This window comes from Cnephaeus nilssonii, assembly GCF_951640355.1.
Source record: "Cnephaeus nilssonii genome assembly, chromosome: 4".
Taxonomy (NCBI): Eukaryota; Metazoa; Chordata; class Mammalia; order Chiroptera; family Vespertilionidae; genus Cnephaeus; species Cnephaeus nilssonii.
In genome coordinates, this window is record NC_137075.1 from 91588464 (window position 1) to 91613052 (window position 24589).

The 24589-nt window shown below is 38.4% G+C and overlaps 1 protein-coding gene across 18 annotated transcripts in view; it reads left to right on the forward strand.

Annotated features, from left to right (window-relative positions):
- Nucleotides 1-24589, forward strand: part of NRXN3 (neurexin 3) — a gene marked incomplete at both ends in the record, with an annotated part of 1469510 nt that overhangs the window by 1282049 nt on the left and 162872 nt on the right. For all 18 annotated transcript variants that reach the window (XM_079767585.1, XM_079767570.1, XM_079767583.1 and 15 more), the window contains one exon: nt 30-201. In XM_079767585.1, the coding sequence (XP_079623711.1) occupies nt 30-201 (172 nt within the window). The remainder of the gene's footprint in view (nt 1-29; nt 202-24589) is intronic.

A 24589-nucleotide genomic window follows, 5' to 3' on the forward strand; every position in this document is an offset into this window, starting at 1 on the left:
ACTATGCCTTTTGTGTTTCTCTCTTACAGGAACAGGGGAAAATCGGGGTTGTTTTCAATATCGGCACAGTTGACATCTCCATCAAAGAAGAGAGAACCCCAGTAAATGATGGTAAATACCACGTGGTGCGCTTCACCAGGAATGGAGGCAATGCCACACTTCAGGTGGACAACTGGCCAGTGAATGAGCATTACCCCACAGGTACATGTTTTACTCTCAATGACTGTACTCTTTTTTGCTCTCCCATTCTTATAAATGGTAATTTTTTCATGACCATCACTAAATCATAAAACACTGAACATTAGTGTACATTTCTGGTTTTTGTATGAGAAAATAAGTCATTTCTTTAGGACTTGGTCCAGTGTAGGGAGCTTCTGGAGACTTACTAATTATACACTGAACACTGTTTGTCAACCCAACTGGCTCATACCGAGACGATTACTTTAGGATTTCCAGGGCACTGCAAATGATGAGCAATGCCTTAGGGAAGGCATACCATCTTTATCATGAGCTTCTATTGATCATCATGAAATAGTCAATTTGAGATCAGGGACTTTGTGCTATTATTTAGTTAGGTACACATGGCCAAAGATTGCAGAAAGACTGTGAAAGGAAGTTTACTAAACTTGAATGGATGAACAATAAGTCAGAGTAACAGAAAAACTAAGGATAGGATTTCATTCATTTGGTTGATTTTGCCAATTTTTTTTTCACTAACACTAAGCCTACCTTGATATTTAGAGATTGGTCCTAGTAGGGGTTTTAATAGAAAGCATTCTGGTATGGGAGGGAGAGGGGTTAATCATCTGTTTAAATTTTATACTCAAGGAGCATTTGCCAACAAACTCCAGAGCCAGATGGCTGAATCAAGGGCAGTGGGAGGGAAGGTTGCCTTCTTTAAAAGAGATCATTTAAATAATCCGTTCGTTTTCCCTCCCATCTCTCACTTCTCCCAGGAAAAGAGCCCTGATAATAAATTTTTCAGGAATGGAAAGGAAAATACTTTGGCTAAGGGCCTTTGCTCCACAATAGTATTATTACCTGGTGGATGCAAGAGAAGAGTACAGAATACTGAACCTTTCATTAATGTAGCCACAATGCTATGTCTGACTGTCAAACTTCTGCACTCTGAACTCCCCATAATTTCCTCACTTTTATCCTCTCACTTCCTTCATAGTGAGATGTGCACAGAGATGAGAAAGCCAGAGGCACATTTTTTGGAAATATAAGAGCTGTTTAGCTATTAATAATTGTGGCTCAAGAATTTTGAATGACCTGAAGACTGTGATTATTTCACACCTAATTCAGCATTATTTTTTTTAATGCCAATCAGGAGTAACTGTGCTACTGTGCTGCTGGGTTTCCCCCCTCTAATAACCAGTCTTCCTATGTTTGATTTTAAAATTATGGGAGCATCTACAAATAGCATACAAGACTCCCAAGTTATTGAAGCAGAAAGCCCCACCTGCCCTTTTATCTACCTTCTCAATCTCCATACAGTATCCAGCTCAGCCTTTGCTGGGAGTCTCTTATCATACATTTAGCACTTCTGAAATTAAGTCACAGAAAAATGACCTTATGAGATTATCTTTGAGCCTTGGAAGAGAGCCAGAGGTGTTAACAGCCACTCTGAATTTTTATCATCATCCAAATTCACTAGACACCAATAGACCTGATTTTTAAATGCTTCTTGCTTAAACTCCATGGGGTGGGGGTTGCAGGGAAATCAAAATAGCTTGAGGTCTTAAAAGCTGTTTATTTGCTCATAGGAAAAATCGGTCTCTCTCCATGCATGTTATCATTGGCCCTGCTGGTGCTGCTGTAGGGTTTGTTATGTTTTTATTAGGAATTTCAAAGATTTCTAAATTGATATTAACCACTTGCCCTGAGCCAGTATAGAATCTATGAGTTTGCTGCCAGCAATGAAAAGGCTCTTTGGTGGTAATTTTAAAGCCACAGACATATAAGGAGACCAGTGACCCTTGCTGTGTGCCTACCTCTTTGTATCTTTAGTTCCAAATTACAGGTTTTTTCCTATGTTTTCAAAACAAAGAAAAAGCTTTATTTATTGACATTGCTTCACACTGAAAACTATTATTACTAGTAGCTGCTGGTAATTGTTATTTACTAATAATAAGTATTATTGTAGGACATGATGCAGTATAGTAGTTATAGTATGGGCTTTGGAGGCAACTGGCTGGAGTTGGGATGCTGGTGCTATTCCCTGGGAGTCTAAGACAGGCTGGATTAAGACCTGGAGATGCCCTAAACACTGAAATATTTGGTGCCTCTCTCCACATATAATTCAAAATACAACAACACTAAACCCTAAGTGTGAGAATACCTAACAGGTCTGATTTTTCTCTGATGATCACCGTAATGCTTTCAAAATATATCAGATTCTTTCTCCCCACCTTCTAATTTTTCACTCTGTTTTCTTGGTTCCCTAAGTAAGTGCTTTTTTTTTTCCTGTTTTGTGATCCACTTCCAAATCTTAGGGAAGTTATTTAACCTCCAGAACAGTTGTTTCCTAGTCTGTAAAATGTTAGTAGTACTAATACTTACTTTCCAGGATTAATGTGAAGATTAAATGAGTTGAACACATGTAAAATACTTAACATAATTCTGGGTCAAGTAAGTCAATATTCAATAAATGTTAGCTATGAGGATTTCCAAACGTTTGGGTAGCATTTTTTTACTATTATATATTCACTTATACAGATTATTTTATTTTGACTATTAAGTTGGGTAGAATAGGTATCCTTTTTCTCCTTTTCAAATTTAAAAGGAGACCCAGGGAGATGCTGTCTCTCCTAAGGTCACAGAGTGAACGATTGACAGAAGGAAGACCAGATTCTCTTGTTCTCAACTAGACAGATTCCCATTATTGCCCCACAGCAAACTGGGGGCTATTTTGAAAACTGTGTAGATAGAAGTGAGCAACATTATTTTTGTGGCATCTTAGGTTTATTCCTTTACTTAAAGCATCATATTACAAAAGTGAGTATCCATAACCACACATACATGGTTATTCTGAGATGTAGAGTTGAAAATCCTCCTTTAAAAAGAGAAGTTCTTTTAACTGTGCTAAAAGACTCATTTGTAACAAGTCCAAGCAAACCTGACAGCAATGGCAATGTGCTTCCATGGGGCAATTGAAAGAATACTGAGTATTTGAAGGAGCTCTCACTTTACTCAGTTGCCTGGATTGGAAGGTGCAACATTCCAGGTGCACTCTTCCAAGCCTTCCTAGGAGTGGCTCACCTTTGAGCTTGGGTACCTTACTTTCTCTCCTGCCTGCTTTCCTTTGAGACTGAAAGGACCCATTTAACAAAATTGAAAGCATCAGTAGAGCAATCCAATCATGTTTAATTAATCTGTATTAAACCGTAAGAGCAAAATACACCCGGTATCCAGGAATCAAAGAACAAAGCCACCTGGACACAGTTTCTAGAAAAGTGTTGCATTCTCCTTTTTCTAAGCTATTCTGTTTTATTGAGTATAATAAATAGAAAAACCACCAAGAGGAGTTCAGTAGTGCTATTTGTTTCTTGCTAATGTTTAAACAGTAAAGACATATTGGGTGGTTCCTATGGAATATTCACCCAAATTTTCTTATTCTGAAGACATGTTCTCCACAGGTCCCTGTGTGTCAGGGTGAATGGGTCAACTCCAGAATCTTCTCATGGGCATTGATGGGGTTTTATGTGGCTCTCCTGAAACATCCCACTGTGAGATATTTATAAACTAGCTGGGGGAATGATCCAAATGGAAAAAGGTTCTGTAGCCATTGGAATCTTATATCCATTAATTCTGAGAGATAGAACTCAAAAGTACCTTCTTTCTTTGAACCTGGAAATAGAAAGGCTAAGGAACAGGAGGTGGAAATAAAAGGAGAATCAGCCCCAAGCCAGCATCCAGACACTGACAAATGTTCTTTATAAAGCCTCTGATTACTTTCTTGACACAATGCAAGGAAGGAAGGTGAGAGGTGAGCTGAGCCTGATAAATTAATTTTAGCCCCAGCTCTAGGCCCCCTGGGAGCTGGGCTACCTGGGATGGTTGAAAGATCCTCTACCTCCACGGTGGGTGGCTGGTTGTGTCATCAGAGTTTTAAGAAACCTGAACACCATGCAGTAAGGGGCTTTTCAAGTCAGATCCAAGATTCCTGGAAAGTGAAGACTGATAAGCAGCTCTGACTTTCCATCTTTCTATACAGATGGTATTCAGGAGAATAGGGTCTCCGTTGTTTGTTTGTTTTCCTTCTTGATACTGCAGTCCACGTCAGGTGAAGTGCTCTTGACTGGTATTTCCTTCCTGAGTCAATAAAATGCCCACTGATGTTCTAAGTTAAAAATCCCTCTTGACCACTCTGAACCTGAAAAGAATAGAGAATTGTCTCCCCTTCTAGGCCCTAGATTAGAAATATCCATCTTTCTATTTGAGTGTATCAAATTCCACAACTCCTTGTATTTTGTTAAAATATGTTTTTATTGATTTTAGAGAGAGAGGAAGGGAGAGGGATAGAGAGATAGAAACATAGATGAGAGAGAAATATTGATCAGCTGCCTCCCACATGCCCCCTACTGGGGATCGAGCCAACAACCTGGGCATGTGCCCTGACCAGAAATCAAACTGTGACCTACTGTTTTATGGGTTGATACTCAACCACTGAGCAATACTGGCTGGGCAAAGCTTTGTCTTTATAGGCATTGTAAGTAAAAACACTGTAGTGCTTCCTGCAGCTCAAATTGCTTTCATATGCTTTATTACACTTGAGCCTCACTCTATGCTATGAGAGAACTGGGTTTGCTATTATTATTACCACCATACCCATTTTAAGGATACGTCATTGAGGCTCTGAGAGGCTAAATATCACTCAACTTAAGGGGTAGAGCCAATATACCCATTCTGATGCTCAGATCGGACTACCTCAAATTTCCTGCACATTTTTTTCTATCTCTCAGAATCATGCTTTGATTGACACTGACACTAGGCTTTAGGTTTTTGTTTCTCCATCAAAAGTATTCTTAATCAGAAGTCCCTTACAGACTAGTTTAGTTGGGGTTTCTCAATCTTGGCAGACTTGACATTCTGTTCTGGGTACTTCCTTGCTGTGGCAGGCTGTCCTGTGCATTGTAGGAAGTTTAGCAGCACCACCAATTCCATCAACTACATGGCAGCAGCATCTCTCCAGTACCAAATGCCAATTGGGGGGCAAAATCATCCTCATTTGACAATTACTGAGTTAGAGAACGTCTCTCATGTTCAACCAGGTATTGTCCTTTTACAATTTTGACAGTATACAGGAGGATAAGAGAGATTTATTTGTCCACATGTCATCTTAGATTATTGAGATTAAAGGGTTAAAACAAGTCTACATACTTGACACACTGCTGACAAGGTTTTCTCTCCTTTCTGCCTTTGGCTGCAAATACTTGAAGTCTTGCCAGATTTGAAGCCCATATTAAAACAAGCCCTGTCTACCTGCCCATTCATCCATTCAGTTCAGTGTTACTTTCAGTTCAACAGGGAAAAAAACATAGGTAGTGGAATAAGAAGTACAATTACAAGCCAGGAGAAAAGCCATCATTGCACATGGTTTCCAAGACTGCAGAGATATAACAGCGACTGGGGAGAGGTTACTTAATGAGTGTGTGTGAGCATTGCTAGGTACACATTTTAAAACCATCTTATAAATAAGTTCTTCCAACATTCTGTCACAAAACATGTCCATTAATCAGTCAGACCAGGGCATCCTGAATATTAGTACTGCCAGACAGTCATTCTTTCCAATTTGTCAGGAATGAATAAAGATTAACAAGTAGGTGAGTTTTTATTTCCAAGGGACTTTCACCTTGCTGGGGTTGGACATTAGTGTAAAAATGTTTTTAAAATATTTTCAATAGTGTGTGTGTGTGTGTGTGTGTGTGTGTGTGTGTGTGTGTGTAGCAGTGTTCTTTAACTTGACTGCAAATTATATTCTCCTGGTAACCTTTTTTATTTATTTTTTATCCTCAACCAAGGACAAGTTTAGAGAGAGGAAGCGGGGTGGAGAGCAAGGGAGGGAGTGAGTGAGGGGAGGAGGAAGAGAGATAGATAGACAGAGAGACACATTGATGTGAGAGAAAAACAAAGATCAGTTGCTTTCTGCATGTGCCCCAACCAGGGATTGAACCTGCAACCCAGGCATGTGTCCTTTCCAAGAATCAAACCAGCAACCCTTTGGTGCACAGGTCAATGCTCAACCAACTGAGCCACTCAGGCCAATCATCTCCTAGTAACTTTTAATAAACTGTGGGTGCTCAGACACTAGTCCCATGTCACCTAATTTAAATGGTCTGGGATGTGGTCCATAGATCAGAAGTAGCAGCAGCAGTATCCAGGAGTTTCTTAAAAATGCAGAATGTCTACCCTGGCCTGTGTAAGGCAGTTTGTTGGGCATTGTCTTGTGCACTGAAAGATTGCTAATTAAATTCTGGTCAGGGCACATGCCCAGGTTTCGGGCTTGATGCCCAGTAAGGGGACATGCAGGGGCAGCTGATCAATGTTATGCTATCACATCAATGTTTCTCTTTCTCCCTCTCCCTCTAAAAGTCAATAAATATCTTTTTTTTAAATACAGAATCTCTGCCCACCCTAGACCCACTGAATCAGAGTCTGCATTTTAACAAGATACCCAGATGATTTGTGTGCACAGTAAAATTTAAGAAACACAGGTCCAGACATTAATATTGTTTAATATCCCATGGTGATTTCATATACAGCTGGATTTGAGAATCACTGCTATTTAGAGAGCTAACAATGTGTTTTTTCTTCTTTTAGACTGTGCTGTTCAATATAGTAGCCACTAACCACATGTAGCCACCCTTATCAGGGTAGCTGATAAGACTGAGGCCCTAAAGGTTTATTTTTATTGTGCAGTTGCTATGTCCTAGGTTCTGAGGGATTTAAATACATTTTCTCATTCAATTCTCAGGTCAGTTCTATGAGACTGGTGGCTGGTATTATAGAGAGTAGAATAAAAATATGCTTTATCTTATTGTCTTTTGCCTGTTTTGCATAATGTAAATTTTTATTTGCATCATTAATAAAATAACAGGCATTTGCCCTCATATACCTTCTGAACTCATCTCATGTATTTTGTCATTGCACAATCACTGGGATAATACCTTCACTCCATTCATGGGCTGGTTGTCCCAGAGATGTGGAAAATAGCAAATGCTACTGCTATCACTCATCCAGTTCATCCAGATGGTGATGGCTGCCCTCTGTTGGACATTTACTACATACTCCCTGCTTCATGCACATTTTACTGAGCCTTGACCTAACCCTTGAGGTCAATGTTAGTTTTATTCTCATATTACAGATTAGGAACAGTCCCAGAGAGCTTACAGAGTGAGCAGAAATGCTGAGATTCCAAGCCAAGACCACCTGGTTTGACAGCCTGGGTTTTAATTGCATTCTGCTCCTTCCACAGATTCCCTTTGGTGCCCTGGAACACTGGCATACCCCAGAAATTCTGGTCTTAACCCAAATGTGGAAAATTTAGAATTTTTTTTCAAGTCAAATCTCTGATTTCTGCCACATTAGAAGTCAGCACTTCCCTGAGCATTTATGATGGCTGCCTTCCTCCCCATCCTCAGATAGGCCTTTGGGGACTTAGGCAGCCTCTTTTTTAACATAATCCCACTTTACCTGGTAGCACCATATCTGAGCAGAAGGGAAGAGCTCATTAGATGGAATTCTGTTTTATGGTCTTGCCTGGGGGAGGGAAAGTGATGAGGGGGTGTTTAGTATTATTTTATTTTTTACAGAGAGGAAGGGAGATGGATAGAGAGTCAGAAACATTGATGAGAGAGAAACATCAATCAGCTGCCTCCTGTAACCGCCCCCCCCCCAAGCCATGCGTAAAAAGCTCTGTATCTTACCAGTTAAATATAGATGCTCTTTGGCTTACAATGGGTTTACATCCTGATAACCCACCATTAAGTTGAAAATACCATAAGTCAAAAATGTATTTAGTGCAGTTAATCTATCAAACATCATAACTTAGTCTGGGCTACCTTAATGTGCTCAGAACATTTACATTAGCCCGGAGTTGGGCAAAATCATCTAACACAGTGAATACACTATAGAATACCAGTCATTTTCCCTCCTGACCAAGGGGCTGACTGGGAGCTGATGCTCGCTGCCAATGCTCAGCATGACAAGAGAGTATCTATTGCATATTACTAGCCTGGGAAAAGATAAAAATTCAAAGTTTAAAGTGAGGTTTCTATTGAGTGTATCACTTACACATTTTCATGAATTTGAAAAATCTTAAATCAAACCATCATAATCAGGACACCACCTATACAATCACTGCTATCAAATCTAGAGCCATTCTCTCCCTGCCAGTGTCTCTCAGAAGCTGATAAGTGTTTAAAGGCAAAAACTGTAGTCCTCACCTGGCCAGTGTTGCTCAGTGGTTGAGCGTTGACCTATGAACCAGGAGGTCATGGTTTGATTCCCAGTCAGGGAACATGTCCGGGTTATGGGCTCAATCTCCAGTGTGGGGCATGAAGGAGGCAACCAATCAATGATTCTCTCTCATCATTGATGTTTCTATCCTATCTCTCTCTCCTTCTTCTTTCCTCTCTGAAATGGATAAAAATATATTTTTAAAAAACCAAACTGTAGGCCTCTGGCTAATGCTAAAATTAAATATAATTACCCAGAAGAGAAAAGACTATACCTTTCACCTTGAACAATATGGTCTTGAACTGTACAGGTCTACTTATATACGGGTGTCTTTTTCTTTTTCAATAAATACTTTAAATGTATTTTTTTCTTCCTTATGATTTTGAAAATAATATTTCTTCTCTCTAGCTTACTTTATTATAAGAAGATGGTACATGATATATATGTACAAAATGTGTTAATTGGCTGTATGCTGTCGGTTTGGATTTTGGGCTGAGTCAAAAGTTATACTACATGCACTTTGGACTGTGTGGGGCTCAGCACCCCTAATCTCCCCACATTGTTCAAGGGTCAATATTGATGTGTGTGTGTGTGTGTGTGTGTGTGTGTGTGTGTGTGTGTGTGACAGACAGACAGACATTCTATAGAAGAGAAGAATATTTGGGAGAGAGGGAAAGGAAGTCCATCCACACATGGCACCTGGACACAAGGCATATGTCCCTGAGACATTAAGCTGAAACATGACTCAAGGTTATTTATAAAGTTATTAAATATCACACAAAGGAGTTGTTGAAAATGTATGTCAGATAACATGGTAGCAACTATATAACTAAAGATATTATTTATCCAGAATTGACTTATGAACAGGGCAGTGATTTTGATCTAGAGGGTTGCTGAGCAAAAGAACAATTTTGCTGGAAGCTTCTATGAGACTTTATAAGATGCACAATTTTGTCTTGGGTTTTGGTTTATGTTTTTCTCATCTTTAGTAGACCACCTCGGTATTTAGAGGGGAAGGGGGACTTTAACAAATTTAAAGGCTCATGATAAATATTTATTTAATCATAAGTTAAATATTTTACATGTTATATCTAGTAGCCTCAGTGAAATAAGTAATGAGACATTTGAGGGTTACTTCTAGGTACTATTTAAGGAAACAGATGTTTAATTTCTATGAATAATTAGTATGTTTATATTTAAGTCAAATCCATGGAATAATGCTTTCAAGATTAGAAATACAAGGTAGTCACCTTTTATGTGATTTTTAAAATTATACTCATTTGAGATAGTGTAACATAAAAATATTAATAATATCTCATTCTAGGTAAGGCCTCTGTAATTACACAAATTCTATCGAAGTAAAAGAATCATCAATATTGCATAATGTCTAAGCTAGGCTAAGTGAATGACAAGTTTTGTTTGTCCTATTATCACAAAGAAGCTCCAGTTTATGTAGTAAATAAAATAATTCTGGAATGCAGAATTTGTCTTTAATTATGAAAATCTAGAATTATTATCCCAACTATAAAATGCAATTCCCCTATGCTGTCTCCCTCTCCCCCGCCCCCCCTCCGGAATTCAATGAACATCAAACATCCTAGTGCCCATGCAAGAACACAGCTTTATTGGTAGGAAAAGTTTTCAAGTCTTCAATTTAAGTTTTGCACGAGGTTGCAGGGTCCCTCTAGTTAGTTAAAATCTAAAAAGCACATTTAGCTTCTTGGAGAAAGGTGGTACCTAAATATCCAATATATATCCACATACAGTATGCCATTTATAATTCTGTAAAGCGCGGAGGATAATGAAAGGCGCTCTAAACTGTAAATCACTCAATCGATTGTAATCATATTGCAGCTCATCTCAAAGAGATAAAGCTTTCTACTCCTCTAAAATCCCAGTCAATACCCCAGCAGGCTGAAACAGTGGAGAGGAGGGTCAGAGGAAGAAGGGGAGGGTGAGTCAAGGACAAAGAGGCACTGCTCATCTTCAGTTCATGGGGTTCCTGTGCACTGGATTTGATTCCCAGTAGTGTTTCAGTTTGCTCCATGAAATGCACTTCCTTTCCACGTGTTATTTCTACAGCCTTCAGTAAGTCCCTGATGCTCTGTGTGGGCCTGGGTGGAGGGGTTTGCCAAATGCCTATGGTGGATATACAGTGCTGAACATGTAGGGACTAGTTGTGTAAGTGGAAAACAATTCAAGGCAAAAGCTAAAGGTTATATCCAAACAAATCATAGAAATCAATTGATAATGGGCCAGAAAAAGTAATTATATTGCATTTTCATAAAGCAGAAACATTTTAGAAATCTTTTGACTAACTGCTGTTGCCTTTTATGCTTGAAAAAAATGTTACTAATCTCCCATCCCCATCAGTGAGGTTGGTTTGAGGGTGGGGGGGGGGATCTCCTTATGCAACCATTCATTCAGCATTCAGCAAATATTTATTCAAAGTCTACTTTACATGTGAATCCATGCTGGTGATGGGTAGGTGATGGAAAATAAAACACAGCCTCTGCTTTCAAGGGTTTTATATTCTAGTGCAATGGAAATGCATGTACATCAACAAGATAGTTTTAATTCTTAAATTTTATTGTGCAGTTATTAACTGCCAGGCACTGCTCTGAGTTCATATATTAAATCTTCCTAATAGCCCTAAGAGTTAGAGACTAATTTTATCATCATTTTACAAACAGGAATATGGAAGTTTATAAGATTAACTTTTCCAGGGTCATAAGCTAGTACATGAAGACAAGACCTGGACCTCAAGCCTGTATCTCTTGGAGGGCAATCTTAATGCTCCATCCAGTGACCTATACTATATTGTATCTGTAGTTCCAAATAGTGCAAGAAGGTTCTTTTATTCAGGTGAGATCTGGGTTCAAAGGCACACATAAGTTAGAGCCTGAAATTGGGCTGTGACCTTGGGGCCCGCTAGGTCAATGGTAACAAACTCTGCTCCCAACCTAGACATACACAATCATAAACTGTAACGTGACAACCTACACCTTTCCCACTGAGGGAACTAGTGGGCAGGCATTGTTCATACACTTGTTATTTCACCTAATGTAATTTTCCCTATGGTTTTAGGATAAAAGTATATTAATATCCCTGTATTATAGGTGAATAAACCAAGGCTCAGGGAGTCTGAGCAAACATGTTGCAATCACAGGGCCAGAGAGTGTCAATGCTGGGATTCTATACAGATTTATAAGTTTCTATACTTTCCATGGTTTCCCAGGAGCAGTCCAGTTTGCATTGTGTATATAGAGCTCACATTTATAGGGTTGACAGATGTAAATTCACATGCAAATTTACTATTGTTATCCACATCCCAATGCATGCACCTCACGTTGTAATCACATTATTAACATTCACTAGAAATGTGCTTCTGCCCGATCACAATTGCCAGTCTCAATGTTTAATTAAACTAGATTTGTTTTCATTTTAATCACATTATAGAGATGTGTTTTTCTCAGAGTTCAATGGTGAAATCTTCATTTCAAATACAAGAATCTGAGATCTGTATATCCCGGAGAGGGGGATTGAGGATGTTACAGCATATCTAGCAGGGAGGATTTTAGAGAAATAATATTACTTGATAATAGGTAACACTGGTACAGTACTCATTTTGTGTTGAGCTCATGGATTATCAAATTGAATCTTTTCTCATAGCATCCTAGAAAAAGGGATTCATTATTATTCCCATTTTAGAGATGAGAAAACTGAGTCTCAGAGGTGTTAAGTAACACACTCTCTGGTATCATACAACTAGTAGGTGATAGAGCCAACTTGAATTTGAACATACACACGGAGATCCCGATACGTTTATTTAGAGAAAACTTTTTTTTTCTAAAAAGCCAAATAATACATAGTATGGATTTTCAAACTATAGGCCTTTATTACAATTATTTAACTCTGTTGTAGTGCAAAAATGACCACAGAAAATACATAAATGAATGTGCATAACTATGTTCTAATAACATGATTTACAGAAATAAATGGTGAGGAGTTACTTTGTCCCTTGGTTGTAGTTGGTGAACCCTTGATCTAGATCACATATTTTGAAGCCTATAGCTCTGTTTTTACTGATACACCAGCTTTATTTTATGGATTGTCTCATCTCTGCTTAGAATAAAGAGAGTAAGGTAATCTCTAGGTGGGTGGGTTAAATCCCAGAGACACAGGCAATAGTACTGATAATTAGACTAATCTACACCCACTGTTGAGGTTAGTTCAGGATAAAGAATAAAGAAATACATAAATGGCCCTAACCGGTTTGGCTCAGTGGATAGAGCATCAGCCTGTGGACTGAAGGGTCCCAGGTTTGATTCCGGTCAAGGGCATGTACCATGGTTGTGGGCATGTCCCCACTAGGGGGGGAGGGTGCAGGAGGCAGCTGATTGATGTTTCTCTCTCATCGATGTTTCTGACTCTCTATCCGTCTCCCTTCCTCTCTGTAAAAAAATCAATAAAATATATTTTAAAAAAAGAAAAGAAAAGAAATACACTTTCCTCGCTGAACACCAAAGACATAGATTCAATTCCATCTGTATTTATGTTATGCCACACATTGCTTAGAGCAAGATTTGCAAATAACAAACAGAACACATTATTATTTCTCTATGTCTGTTACTTCTACTTAGTAACTATAACTTGCAGTGATCCAAATTCAATTCTCTCCGCTCTCATTAGGGAAGTTAATTCATGGGTTGTTATTAGCCCCTGCCTCAGCTGCCCTAGCCTATTCTCTGCCCTTCTGCATAGAGGTGCCAACTAACTTCTTAGAATTTATATTTTCTTCTACCTGCTCCCTAATGTCTACTACCAGTAAGTCCCAGAGAACATCCTCTTTATTTTCTCAGCATTGGCTGCCCCTGACCTCTTGATGACCTGCTTGAGCTTCTGGTCTGTTCCTACCATTGATCTGCCATTATGAGGGTGCACTCTCCTTGGATGTGACTCATTCTCAGAGATTGAATTTCAGAGATTTTAGAATCTGTTCCCCTATTCATTAAAGGAGCAAGAATCAGGTTTGGAGATTTTACAGGTGTGTATATACACACAAGCATTCACAAGTTTAAATGCATATTTAAAAATTAAACTAAGGCAGACTAGATTTTATTTATAAAAAATAGGGGTTCTTTCACATTTTATGGACCTCAATATTGGCTATAATAAAGTTGTCAATCAAAAGGCAAAGTTTCTACCACTAGGATAGAAAGCATATAGTACCAGACTTGACTCAAGCAAAGTGGCCACAGTTTTGTTAACCCCCCACTTTTTTTATGAGTCAAAGTGCCTATATAGTAGTTGCTCAATAAATGTTAAACAGTACAGCTGTACTAATATTACTAGATACTTCTCTGATTTCACTGTCTGCATATACGCAATGATAATATATACCAAGATATAGAGCATCCTGTCCATGTTTTAAATACACATGTTTGTTTTAAAAGCAACAGGAAAATATCAAATGTTTTATTATGAATAACTTCTAAGATTTTACTGAGACATTTTTCTTTCTTGAAACAAAACTGGTTTTATTAAAATACTTTTATGTTGCAGAGGTGATTCTCTGTAGGTCTCAAACAATAGATTACTCAGTGTACTTAGACAAAATGATAAAAGGGATGAAGGAGGACATTTAGGCATCCATGAAATTAAAAAAAAAAACACCTAAATATAAATCTAACATAAATATAATGGAAAGTGAAAAATAAATCTAAACGCTCAGACAGGCATGGTTTAGAAATACTTCATTTTTAAACCTATATAAAACCGTGGTGAGATGCTGTTGCCAATAAAATCGGAATTTATATAAGTGAAGTACAAATTGAAATAGAACCAAATGCTTTTAGAGTTTCAAAATGAATAGCTGGATCTTTTGCTGAATTTTCTGTGTGGTAAGGATGGAGCTGGACCTCCAGGAGAAGTAAAGAGGAAGGTAATACGTGGAAACGAATATATTGTTCTCTGGGAGCAATTGAGATCTCCTGGAGGAGATAAAGCAAGTGAAATATAATAGTCTTGCTTCATTTTGTAACTTTCTCCCACTATGGCTGCAGAGAATTTTGATCTCCAAGTGGGTCCATAAAGGGAATTTTGAAATACTCTTAACAGACCGGTTCTTGAAATAAGTCAATTGAACTGAGTGAAGTGCTATGCCAACATGTTGACTCAGAGTCCTGACCAACCCAGATCCCAGACCTTTATGACAATTCTCTAGTCTTATTTCCATCCTCAGTAGTTTTTCTTTTTCATTCTCAGTAGTTGTATGCAATTTATCTGCAACACTTGTTCTAAGCCCACATTCCTAACGGTCTGGTTGAAATACAGTAGTTACAGATATCTTCGAGGAACACATAGGCCAAAACATTGATGAACTTTTTAGCCAGGGAATCCAGCTCATTCGGTGGCTGTATAATTATATAGCTGCATCATTCTGTCAGGTTACAGTGGCTTTCATTTTTTTTCTGGTTAAATAGGACAATCAATACAAGTATACTTTCTTTCTGTTTCTTCTGGCTTTGATTCCTTGATTTATGCCACTCTCCCCACCATAGCTGCATGAACACACTCTTAACTAGAGGGCTGGAGAGTCCGAAAAAAAATTGGTGTACCTTCAAACCTTACTGCCTTTTGGAAGTGCAATTTCTGCTGAAATCACAATTGACACAGCCAACCTCTAGGAACAGAAGCAACCCTGGTGACTACATTCCTTTGTTAACAGAAACAATTCAAGTGCTTCTCTAAAAGTATATTTTAAGCATTGCCTGGCTGGTGTGGCTCATGTTTCCATCTCTGTATCCCTCTACCTTCCTCTCTAAAAATAAATAAAACTTTATTCAAAAAATAAAATTATTTTAAGCATCCATCTCTGTAAGTCCCTGTTCTAGAAACTGAATAATAGGAATTGGATCATTATTTAATCAGAGCATATTAAAAATAAGAGAATACATAAACAGGAGGTCTACATATTTTTTACTACTCACTATGTCTAGGTTTTACTTTTTTATTAAATTGAATGTATTCTAGTTATATTGGTTAATAATGTTATATAGCTTTCTTTTTTGAGTTGCACTCAGAAGTAAATCTTTGAAAAATAATCTTTGGACAGCATCCTTGCATTTTGGTTAGATGGGAAGTGTCAATTTCTGTTTAGAAGCCTAAACACTTGTAAAAATTCCAATGTGATTATATAAGCCACTATCCCTGATATCAGAAACAAAAATGTAAAACCAAGAAAAGTACATGCTCTCCTCTCACTTGACTTATTTCTTGTCCTAATTACAGTGTGTATTTACTAAGGTTCTATAGTAAGTGCTTTTTGACAAGACAGCAATGTTGTATCAATAGATATGACATGATCTTAAGTAGGCAAATTTAGTCACTCAAAGGCCTTTTTTAAATCTTGTGGATGATTATTGCAAAGATAAAAGTGGGCTTCTGAAAAGGTGAAATTCAAAAGAACATAGCAATTAGAATGGTGAAAATACTAGGTCATCTGATCCATTTTCCTGGGGTTGGTTTGGAGATTTCTACACAATATGGACAAATCTAAATTGATTAGTATAATTTGAAATGTTACAGGTGATAGAGTTTGCCTTTCTTCTACCAAGAGAATAGATGTCTTATTTCTCCTCTTTGGCTTTTATCTAAAACATTTTGTTCAACTCCATTATTATTTGCAATGCTATTTGAAATTATTCTGAATCATTTTTAAACCCTGGGTACTTATTTTTTATAGTTATATAAGAACTGTTTCTTATAAGATGTAAACTTCTATGGAGAACATGCAAAAGCATTGTTTCTTTAGGATATTTGTAAAATATCTCTCTGTCCATACAGAACATGCATATGCACATCCATGGGTAACTATAAAAATATTGTATTTGCCTCAGTACAGATACATTTTTTCTCAGGTAGAAAATATTTACTATTAGGTGATTAAGGCCTTATATTAAATGGCTCAAAGAAGAGTCATTAGCCTTGGAGGTTTTGCTTGTGGTTAGAGCATCAGCCTGAGGACAAAAGGGTCGTGGGTTCGGTTCCAGTCAAGGGCATGTACCTCCGTTGCAGGTTCAATCCCTGGCCCCGGTTGAGGTGCATGTAGGAGGCAACCAATCAGTGTCTTTTTCACATTGATATCTCTCTCTCTCTTTCTCTCTCTCTCTTTCACTCATCCTCCCTCCCTTTCATTCTCTAAAAAATCAATTGAAAAAATTATCCTCTAGTGAGGATAAAAAAAAAAAGAAGAAGAGTCATTAATGTTTTATTTATGCTTCATATCTGTAGGTTTCCAGAGGTTATAAGGACCTTAGTAATCATTTAAACATTCCTAGCTAATAATTTAATAATTTGTTGGAGTCAGGACACCTGCCTCTGTTTGAGGTGACAATGGTCATCAACTTTATGAATATTCTTGAGCACTTAAGATGTGTCAGTGTTTTTGGTATCATCGTATGTTGAGGAAAAGATTGTGGAAGGGGGATATTTAAAAAACAAATCTTGCTTCTAAGGAGATGATAATTTCATATAAAACAAAAAACACATGTCCACAATAATAAATATTCCGTGCAGGCTAGGGGAGTCTAGGTAACAAGTAAATGTTTAAAATATGTGGATAATCATTAACCACTTTCTTAAAAGTGTTAAAATAAGACATAATTTTAAAACATGTTATTCTGATCATCACATTTATAGTATGAACTAATATTTGTGTCATGACATGAACCATGGCATACTTCTAATTATTAACAAGTATGTGTCACTTGAGTTGTCATTCTAAACATTTAGTAATGTTAGTTAATTGTCTTTACTCTTGATTTAATCCTTTAGTACCCTAGATTCTGATAATATTTGATGTTATTCTCTAGAGTCCAACTGACATTCACATGCTAAAGTAATCCAATTCTGACACCAACTATGAAGTCCTAGGAAAATTCTAAGCCAAGTAACTTTATAAAGGTGGCTTTTTGCTAATCTGTAAACTTTGTAAGGGGTTTAAAAGTCATTGCCTGCTTCTTAAAAGCCAAGGCTGTAAGATGGGAAAGGTTTTTGTCTGGTTTTGGTCTTCAGCCCAGTACTTTGCTTTGTTTTCATTGTTTTGTATTTGTAAGGAGTGTGTTGGAGAATACCCTTCTATACTGAGCCTAGGTAAGGCTATTCATGACCAGTGATTATTCATAACTCTGCAAGAATATAAAATGTTTGCTTTGGTTTTAGAAGGTTGTGGTGATAGATGGGAGTGAAAGCAATCATCCTAGGTTCCCCATGGAATGATTTAAGAAATCCATTGGTGGATTATTACTCAGCTATAAAAAAAGAAAGAAATCTTACCATTTTCATCAGCATCGATAGACCTAGAGGATATTGTGCTAAGTGAAATAAATCAGTCATGACTTCACTTACATGTGGAATCTAAAGAACAATATAAATGAACAAACAAAATAGAAACAGACTCATAGATACAGAGAACAGACTGGTGTTTGCCAGAGGGGAAAAGGGTTGGGGGGTTGTGTAAAATTGTGAAGGGATTAAGAAGTACAAATGATAGTTACAAAATAGTCACAGGGGTACAAAATACAGCATAGGAAATACTGTATAGTCAATAATATTGTAATAACTATGTAGGTACCAGTGTGTACTGGAAATATTGGGAAGACACTCTATAAAATATATTATTACCTAACCACTATGCTGTGCACCTGAAACTAATATAAATTAATGTTGAATATTTTAAAATTTATCCATTGATGGGGTAAGGGTTACAGTCCCAGAACATCTCACCAACAAGCCCATCCCTCATTTGAAAAGTAATGGAAGGGAGAAGGGGTGTCAGGTAACTAGCTCCCCTGGCTCCTATTAGCTCTACTCCTTATCACCTATGGAGTCAACCCCCACCACTCTTTCTCTATTCCCTTAGTTTAAGTGTAAAACTGGGAATCCGAGAAGTATGGATCCTTCTATAGTTTTCCTTCCCTGCCCCAACTCCCTCAGCCTTTACCTATCCTTCTTGTCTCGGGAGCTGTGTTATTGCATTGTCCCCCCCCCCGCACCCCGCTTGCCTTGCGTTTGATAATTCTCTCTTTAGAATGAGGAAGAGGGCTAAGGGAACAGGAGCTCTCATCTCCCTGTTGCCATTGTGAGACTTTAGGTCTTTATCACACAAGCTCCTTTGACTCCACAGAGAGCAATTGAGGACACCCCCCTTTTCCTATTGGCCTTGATGGAAGCCCTCAAACAACAGGGCACTTCATTTACCCAATCTCATCTTCCCCATCCTACTTGGATTTCCCCACCTCCTGGCTGTGTCATTCAAAATGGGATGTATAACAAAGCACTCCAAAACTTTGTTATTTATTAACTCATATGTCCATGCATCATGTAGGTGTATTTTTTTGTTCCAGCCTGGCTCCGATGGAGCTGGATAATCTGATGTTCACATGCCTGGGACTGCAGTTGAGCTGGCTGAGCTGGCTTGGATGGCCGGGGTTACTCTTCCTGTGGTCTCTAATCTTCCTGGAGCCTAGCCTGACCTTCTTCATGGGACAGTCTCTGGCTTCAGCACCACACAAGGGCTGTTCAGACCTCTGCTCACATCTCATTTGTTAATATTCACTGTGCCAAACACAGTAAGTCTCAGAGCCAAACCAGAATCAAGGGGTGGAAAAACAGACTTAACCTGTGATAGGAGGAGTGACAACATCCTACTGCAAAGGGGCATGGGATTCAGAAGGGGAGAAGAGCTATTTTGCAATTTTACACATTGGCACAGAACTTGGGAAAGGCTCTGGCTGCTATGATTCTGTTTCCCTCTTAAATTTTCTTCTTCTCAAACCTAAATTTAGGCCTCAGTCTGAAGTTGAAAGCTAGTGATTTTCTTTGAGGTACTTCTTTTCTTTATGACCTGACATTTTAGAATAAATATTAGCTCTTCCTGCCATATTACACAGGCACCTTTTATTTTCATTTTTTCTAACCATATCTTATTATTTTGCCTTAAATTGAGTTAATTATTTTTTAAAAAAATTAAAATTTAAAAAAATTATTCCTGATGCTTTCAAATAGTTTATCTGCCTTTGTTTTGGGGTATTTGTGATGCATTGATGCTGTTTATAAAATATGTTTTATTTTATAGACTACTAGATGCCCAGTGCATGAAAATTCATGCACTGGGGGGTCCCTCAGCCAAGCCTGTGCCCTCTCGCAGTCTGGGAGCCCTCGGGAGATGTCCTATTCCCCATAGGGAGGGGGCCTAAGCTGGCAGTCAGACATTCTTAATGCTGCCACGAAGAAGAGGGAGGGTCCCACCACCGCTGCTACACTCACCAACAGTGAGCCAGCTTCTGGATGAGCGGCGCTCCCCCTGTGGGAGCACACTGACCACCAGGGGACAGCTCCTGCATTGAGCGTCTACCCCTGGTGATCAGTGTGTGTCACAGTGACCAGTTATTCCTCTGTTCAGTCGATTTGCATATTAGCCTTTTATTATATAGGACTAGAGGCCCAGTGCATAAAAATTCATGCACTGGAGGGGGGTTCCCTCAGCTCAGTCTGCCCCCTCTCACAGTCCTGGAGCCCTCAGGGGCAGAGGCAACCCGGTGATCAGGAGAAGGCAACGCCCCATCACAACTCTGCTTCTGTCACAGCCAGCAGTACAAGCCTTGGCTGGCCCTGGTTACCTGAGACTTGGGTGGCCCTGGGCAGCTAGGAAGCCACCATCCAAGGCTTGTCTGTGCCTCAGGCTGGCCCTGGGTGGCTGTGGGGCTGAGGGGACTGGGGGACTCTGGAGACAGGCACATGGAGTGGCTGGATCCGCCTGGGGGTGGGCCTGGCCGTGCTGCGCACCTGCCACCCCCGCGGGGTTGAGGGGACTGGGCGCTGCCATATTTGAGGGCGGGGCAGTCAATTAGCATATTCCCTCCTTATTGGCTCTGAGCACCACCATCTATGTGGATGGGACAGTCAATTAGCATATTCCCTCTTTATTGGCTGTGTGTGCCACCATTTTGAGGGAAGGGCAGTCAATTAGTATATTACCTCCTTATTGGCTGTGGGTGCCACCATCTTTGTGATGGCATGAGGGTCAATTAACATATTTCCTCTTTATTAAATAGGATGTTCTCCCTTTTATTTCTCCTCTTTAAGACAAACAAACCACAACAACAACAAAGCCAGGTTATGAAAACAGCCCTATGCTGGCCTACATTTTCTCTGAGCTCAATACCTTGTTATCATTTTTCTTTGTTTGTAGCCAACTTTGAGGCCATACTGCAGTTCTCACAAACAAATCAATTTGAATTAATTTGCCAAGTAGAGTTAAAGAGGCATTGTATGAATTCAAGATATGCTAAAAGGATTGCATTCCTGAGATTGTTTCTTCACTGGGAAAATGTTGATTCCTGTACCACATTGCAGTAGTGGGAACCTGACCTTTGCATCTTGCACCAAGTGACCCATGGCTGCCAACTGGTCCATATTTTGAAAATCTTTGGATATGCCACATAACCAAACAAGTAGGAGAGTCGACAGTTCTTTAATTAATTTTTTTGGGGGGAATTGATGGTCTTTAAGATCTACACTGATGCTTACCTATGCTGAGTCTTACTTCTAATGATGTGCTAAGTAGAAGTTTGATAAAATTGTAAAAATATGTTTCTTGCATGATCTTTGAAGTCACCTCAACCTTAAAATTGTAGACTCCTTTGAAAATATAAACTGTAAGTTCCAATGAACTCTACTCCCATAAATTTCTTTTCAATTATAAAACACAAAAAAACATTTGCTGCCGAAACCGATTTGGCTCAGTAGATAGAGCGTCGGTCTTCGGACTGGGGGGTCCCAGGTTCGATTCCGGTCAAGGTCATGTACATTGGTTGCGGGCACATCCCCGGTGCGGGGTGTGCAGGAGGCAGCTGGTCGATGTTTCTCTCTCATCGATGTTTCTGGCTCTCTGTCCCTCTCCCTTCCTCTCTGTGGAAAATCAATAAAATATATTTTTAATAAAAAAAAAAAAAACATTTGTCAAAGAAAGACCTCAGTGTTATCTGGAATTCCCATTCATCCCACCCCTCCCACTAACCCCACATCTTCATCTGTCACCAACAGGTTCTCTAGCAAGGTGGATTTCCTTTAGACTGTAAAATCCAGTTCCAACAAAATAAATAGGAACTCTCAGTCCTCCTAAAGGGCGAGGAAATGGTTATCAAGTTCTTTAAAGGAGCTCAAATCTCTGGTATTAGATGAATAACTTCCCAGGATGCTTAAGGAATTTGAACTCCAAACCCCTGTTAATGTTCACTCAGAAATAATAATGATGGAAGTTAGAATAGAAAAGTAGCTTGGAAAATTGCCTAAATTTTATATTGTGAAAAGGATGGATCTCTTAAAATTGGGACTGATATATAAAATATGTTTATATTTCATTTGAGTATTTCATTTGAAAGATACATTGGTATACATTTAACCACCTGAAATTAATACAAAATGATATTGAACATAAGCTGTAATTGAAAAATAGAATGTTAAACAATCAAATTTAACAAAGATTCTGACAATGGCTAAGGACTAACATGGGCTCATCAACATGTCTTACTAAAAGAGTCTAAATTCCCTTTAGGTAGCATTAGAATAAATGCAAATATTATAAATGTAGTATCTCTTTATTTTTCTGAAAAGTGTAATAAAAGGAGAGCTATAACAAGCACCTTAAGGAGGTGTCTGCATTTGGCTGGAAGGAAACACCAGGTGAAGTTCTGTAGTGACTCTATATCGATCACTATGTAAGTCACCCCAACCTTAGTGGCTTAAAGCAACAAACACATATTATCTCAGGATTTCGGAAAAGCTTAGTGGAGTAGTTCTGTATCAAGGTGTCTGATGAGTTGAAATCACAATATCAACTTGGGCTTTCATCATGTCAAGGCTCATCTAGGCCTGGAGGATCTGGTAGTCTCAGTTCTTTGGCATGTGGGTCTTTCCATAAGGCTCCTTAAGTGTCCTTAACACTAGCTCCCCAGAGTGAGTTGATGAGAGAGAGAGAAGGGGAGAGGAGAGAGGAGGAAAGGAAGTCACAGGGCCTTTTTTGATCTAGTCTCTAAAATCACATACTGTCACTTCCACCTTTTCCTGTTCTTTAGAATTGAGTCACTAAGTGCAGTGCACATTCAAGGTTGGATAATCACACTTACAGAGAGGAGTTTCAAAGAATGTGTTAACTTTTTTTAAGCTGCCACATAATCCTCCTATTCTGTAAATTTTTTCAGAGTCTGGAATGAATTCACAAAAGATATGCTTATCACATTTTCAGATGACACAAAGCCAAGAATGATATCTTGTACAAGAAGCAAAAGACCTCGAGTTAAGCATTTTCTTATCAAGTTACAATGCTGTTATGAAACAAAAAAGAATAAATTTAATAGGATGTAATTAAAGGCCTGCTTTGAAGTTCATAAAGTGTATTGCATGAATGCAACATGGCCCAAACTTTCTGGGAAACAATTTAATTGAAACTATCTTAAATTTTAGTTGGAAACAAGCTCAATATGTGACTATGTAACTATGTTGTGACATAGTTATTTGTACAACTGGTTGCAAAAACTAGTGTATTAACCAGATCAAGGGTGGGTGGGACATGGTACAGTGATTTTTTTTTTTTTTTTAGATCCTGTGGGAATAATATAGTCATTTGTAGGCATGAGGTTCAATCTAAATGACCTATAATTTATAAACACCAGATGTGCCATAACATCTAAACAGAAGGATTACTATAGCATAATTAATATATTTATTATGGCATCAGAGATGTTGATATTGGGGTAACTTTCCTATTCATGAGGATGAAAATCTTTCTATTTTTGTTCATTGAAATTGCCCTCCCAAACTTCCTGCCTATCCTCTGAACTGTATAGAGACACTACATATATTTGTTTGAATGAGCAAATTTTTTTTAATAGCTATTGGCATTATGTTGAGTTGAATATCCTCTGCATGAGGAGAATGAGAGGAAAGGGGAATGAGGAGTGGAGCAAGCTAGCTAGGGATAAATGAAAGAGACCAACAAGACTGATGAGAGCCCAGCCAGACGTGGCTCAGTGGTTGGGCATCACGACTTATAAACTAGGAGGTCACGGTTCAATTCCCGGTCAGGACACATCCTCAGGTTGCGGGCTCAATCCCCAGTGTGGAGCGTGCAGGAGACAGCCGACCAATGATTCTCTCTCATCATTGATGTTTCTATCTCTCCTTCTTCCTTCCTCTCTGAAATCAATAAAAATATTTAAAAAACTGAAGAGAAACAGGAGATCACACAGAGGGTGGACATACAGGAATGCATGGGTCACAGGGAAAAGTGAGCCCCCAAATAACACTGCAGCTTTTGCAATAAGGAGGAAATCAGTGATAAGAAGGGCACTGGGGGAATCTTGGAGGGATCATATGTCAAAATGTTGGAGACGGAACATTAAGGCTCTATGTTGAAAGGGACATTTAAAAAGATTTGACACTAAAAAAAATGTGTAGTGAAGTAATTCTTATTAAGTTTGCCTTCTTTTAAAGTTTAATCCTTCTGAATTTGGTATTGTCGTAACAATAACAAGAGTAATAAATAATAAATTGAACACTTATTTTGTCCCAAACACTGTGCAAACTGCTTTACATACTTTTACTTCTCAGTTAAATCTCACAACCCTATTTTTCAGTCAGTATAATCCTCATTTTATATACATGAAGAAGCTAAAGCTTCAGACACACCAATATAGATATACATAACCTATTTACCAGAAAGGAACTAGACAAATCCAGACAGAGAAATTGAATAGGCATATTTTGAAATAATTATAGAAGAAAAACAGTGGCAACATTTGAAGAAGGAAAGCAATATCTGTAGTCAGTTTATGTAGTGTTACTTTATAGCCTGTCATTATTTAAGGTGGCTCTTAACAGATGCTAGATAGAACTATCATACTGAAGAAAGTTCCATTAGATATTATACGGAAACATTCTCTTAAACTATGAAAGCAAATAAAGATATTGTAGTCACCTGGACCTTTGATTTTTAAATATTTCTAGGAGTGAAAGTATCCTTGATTGATGAGGATAAGTGAGGAGAAACTTCAAGAGCAAT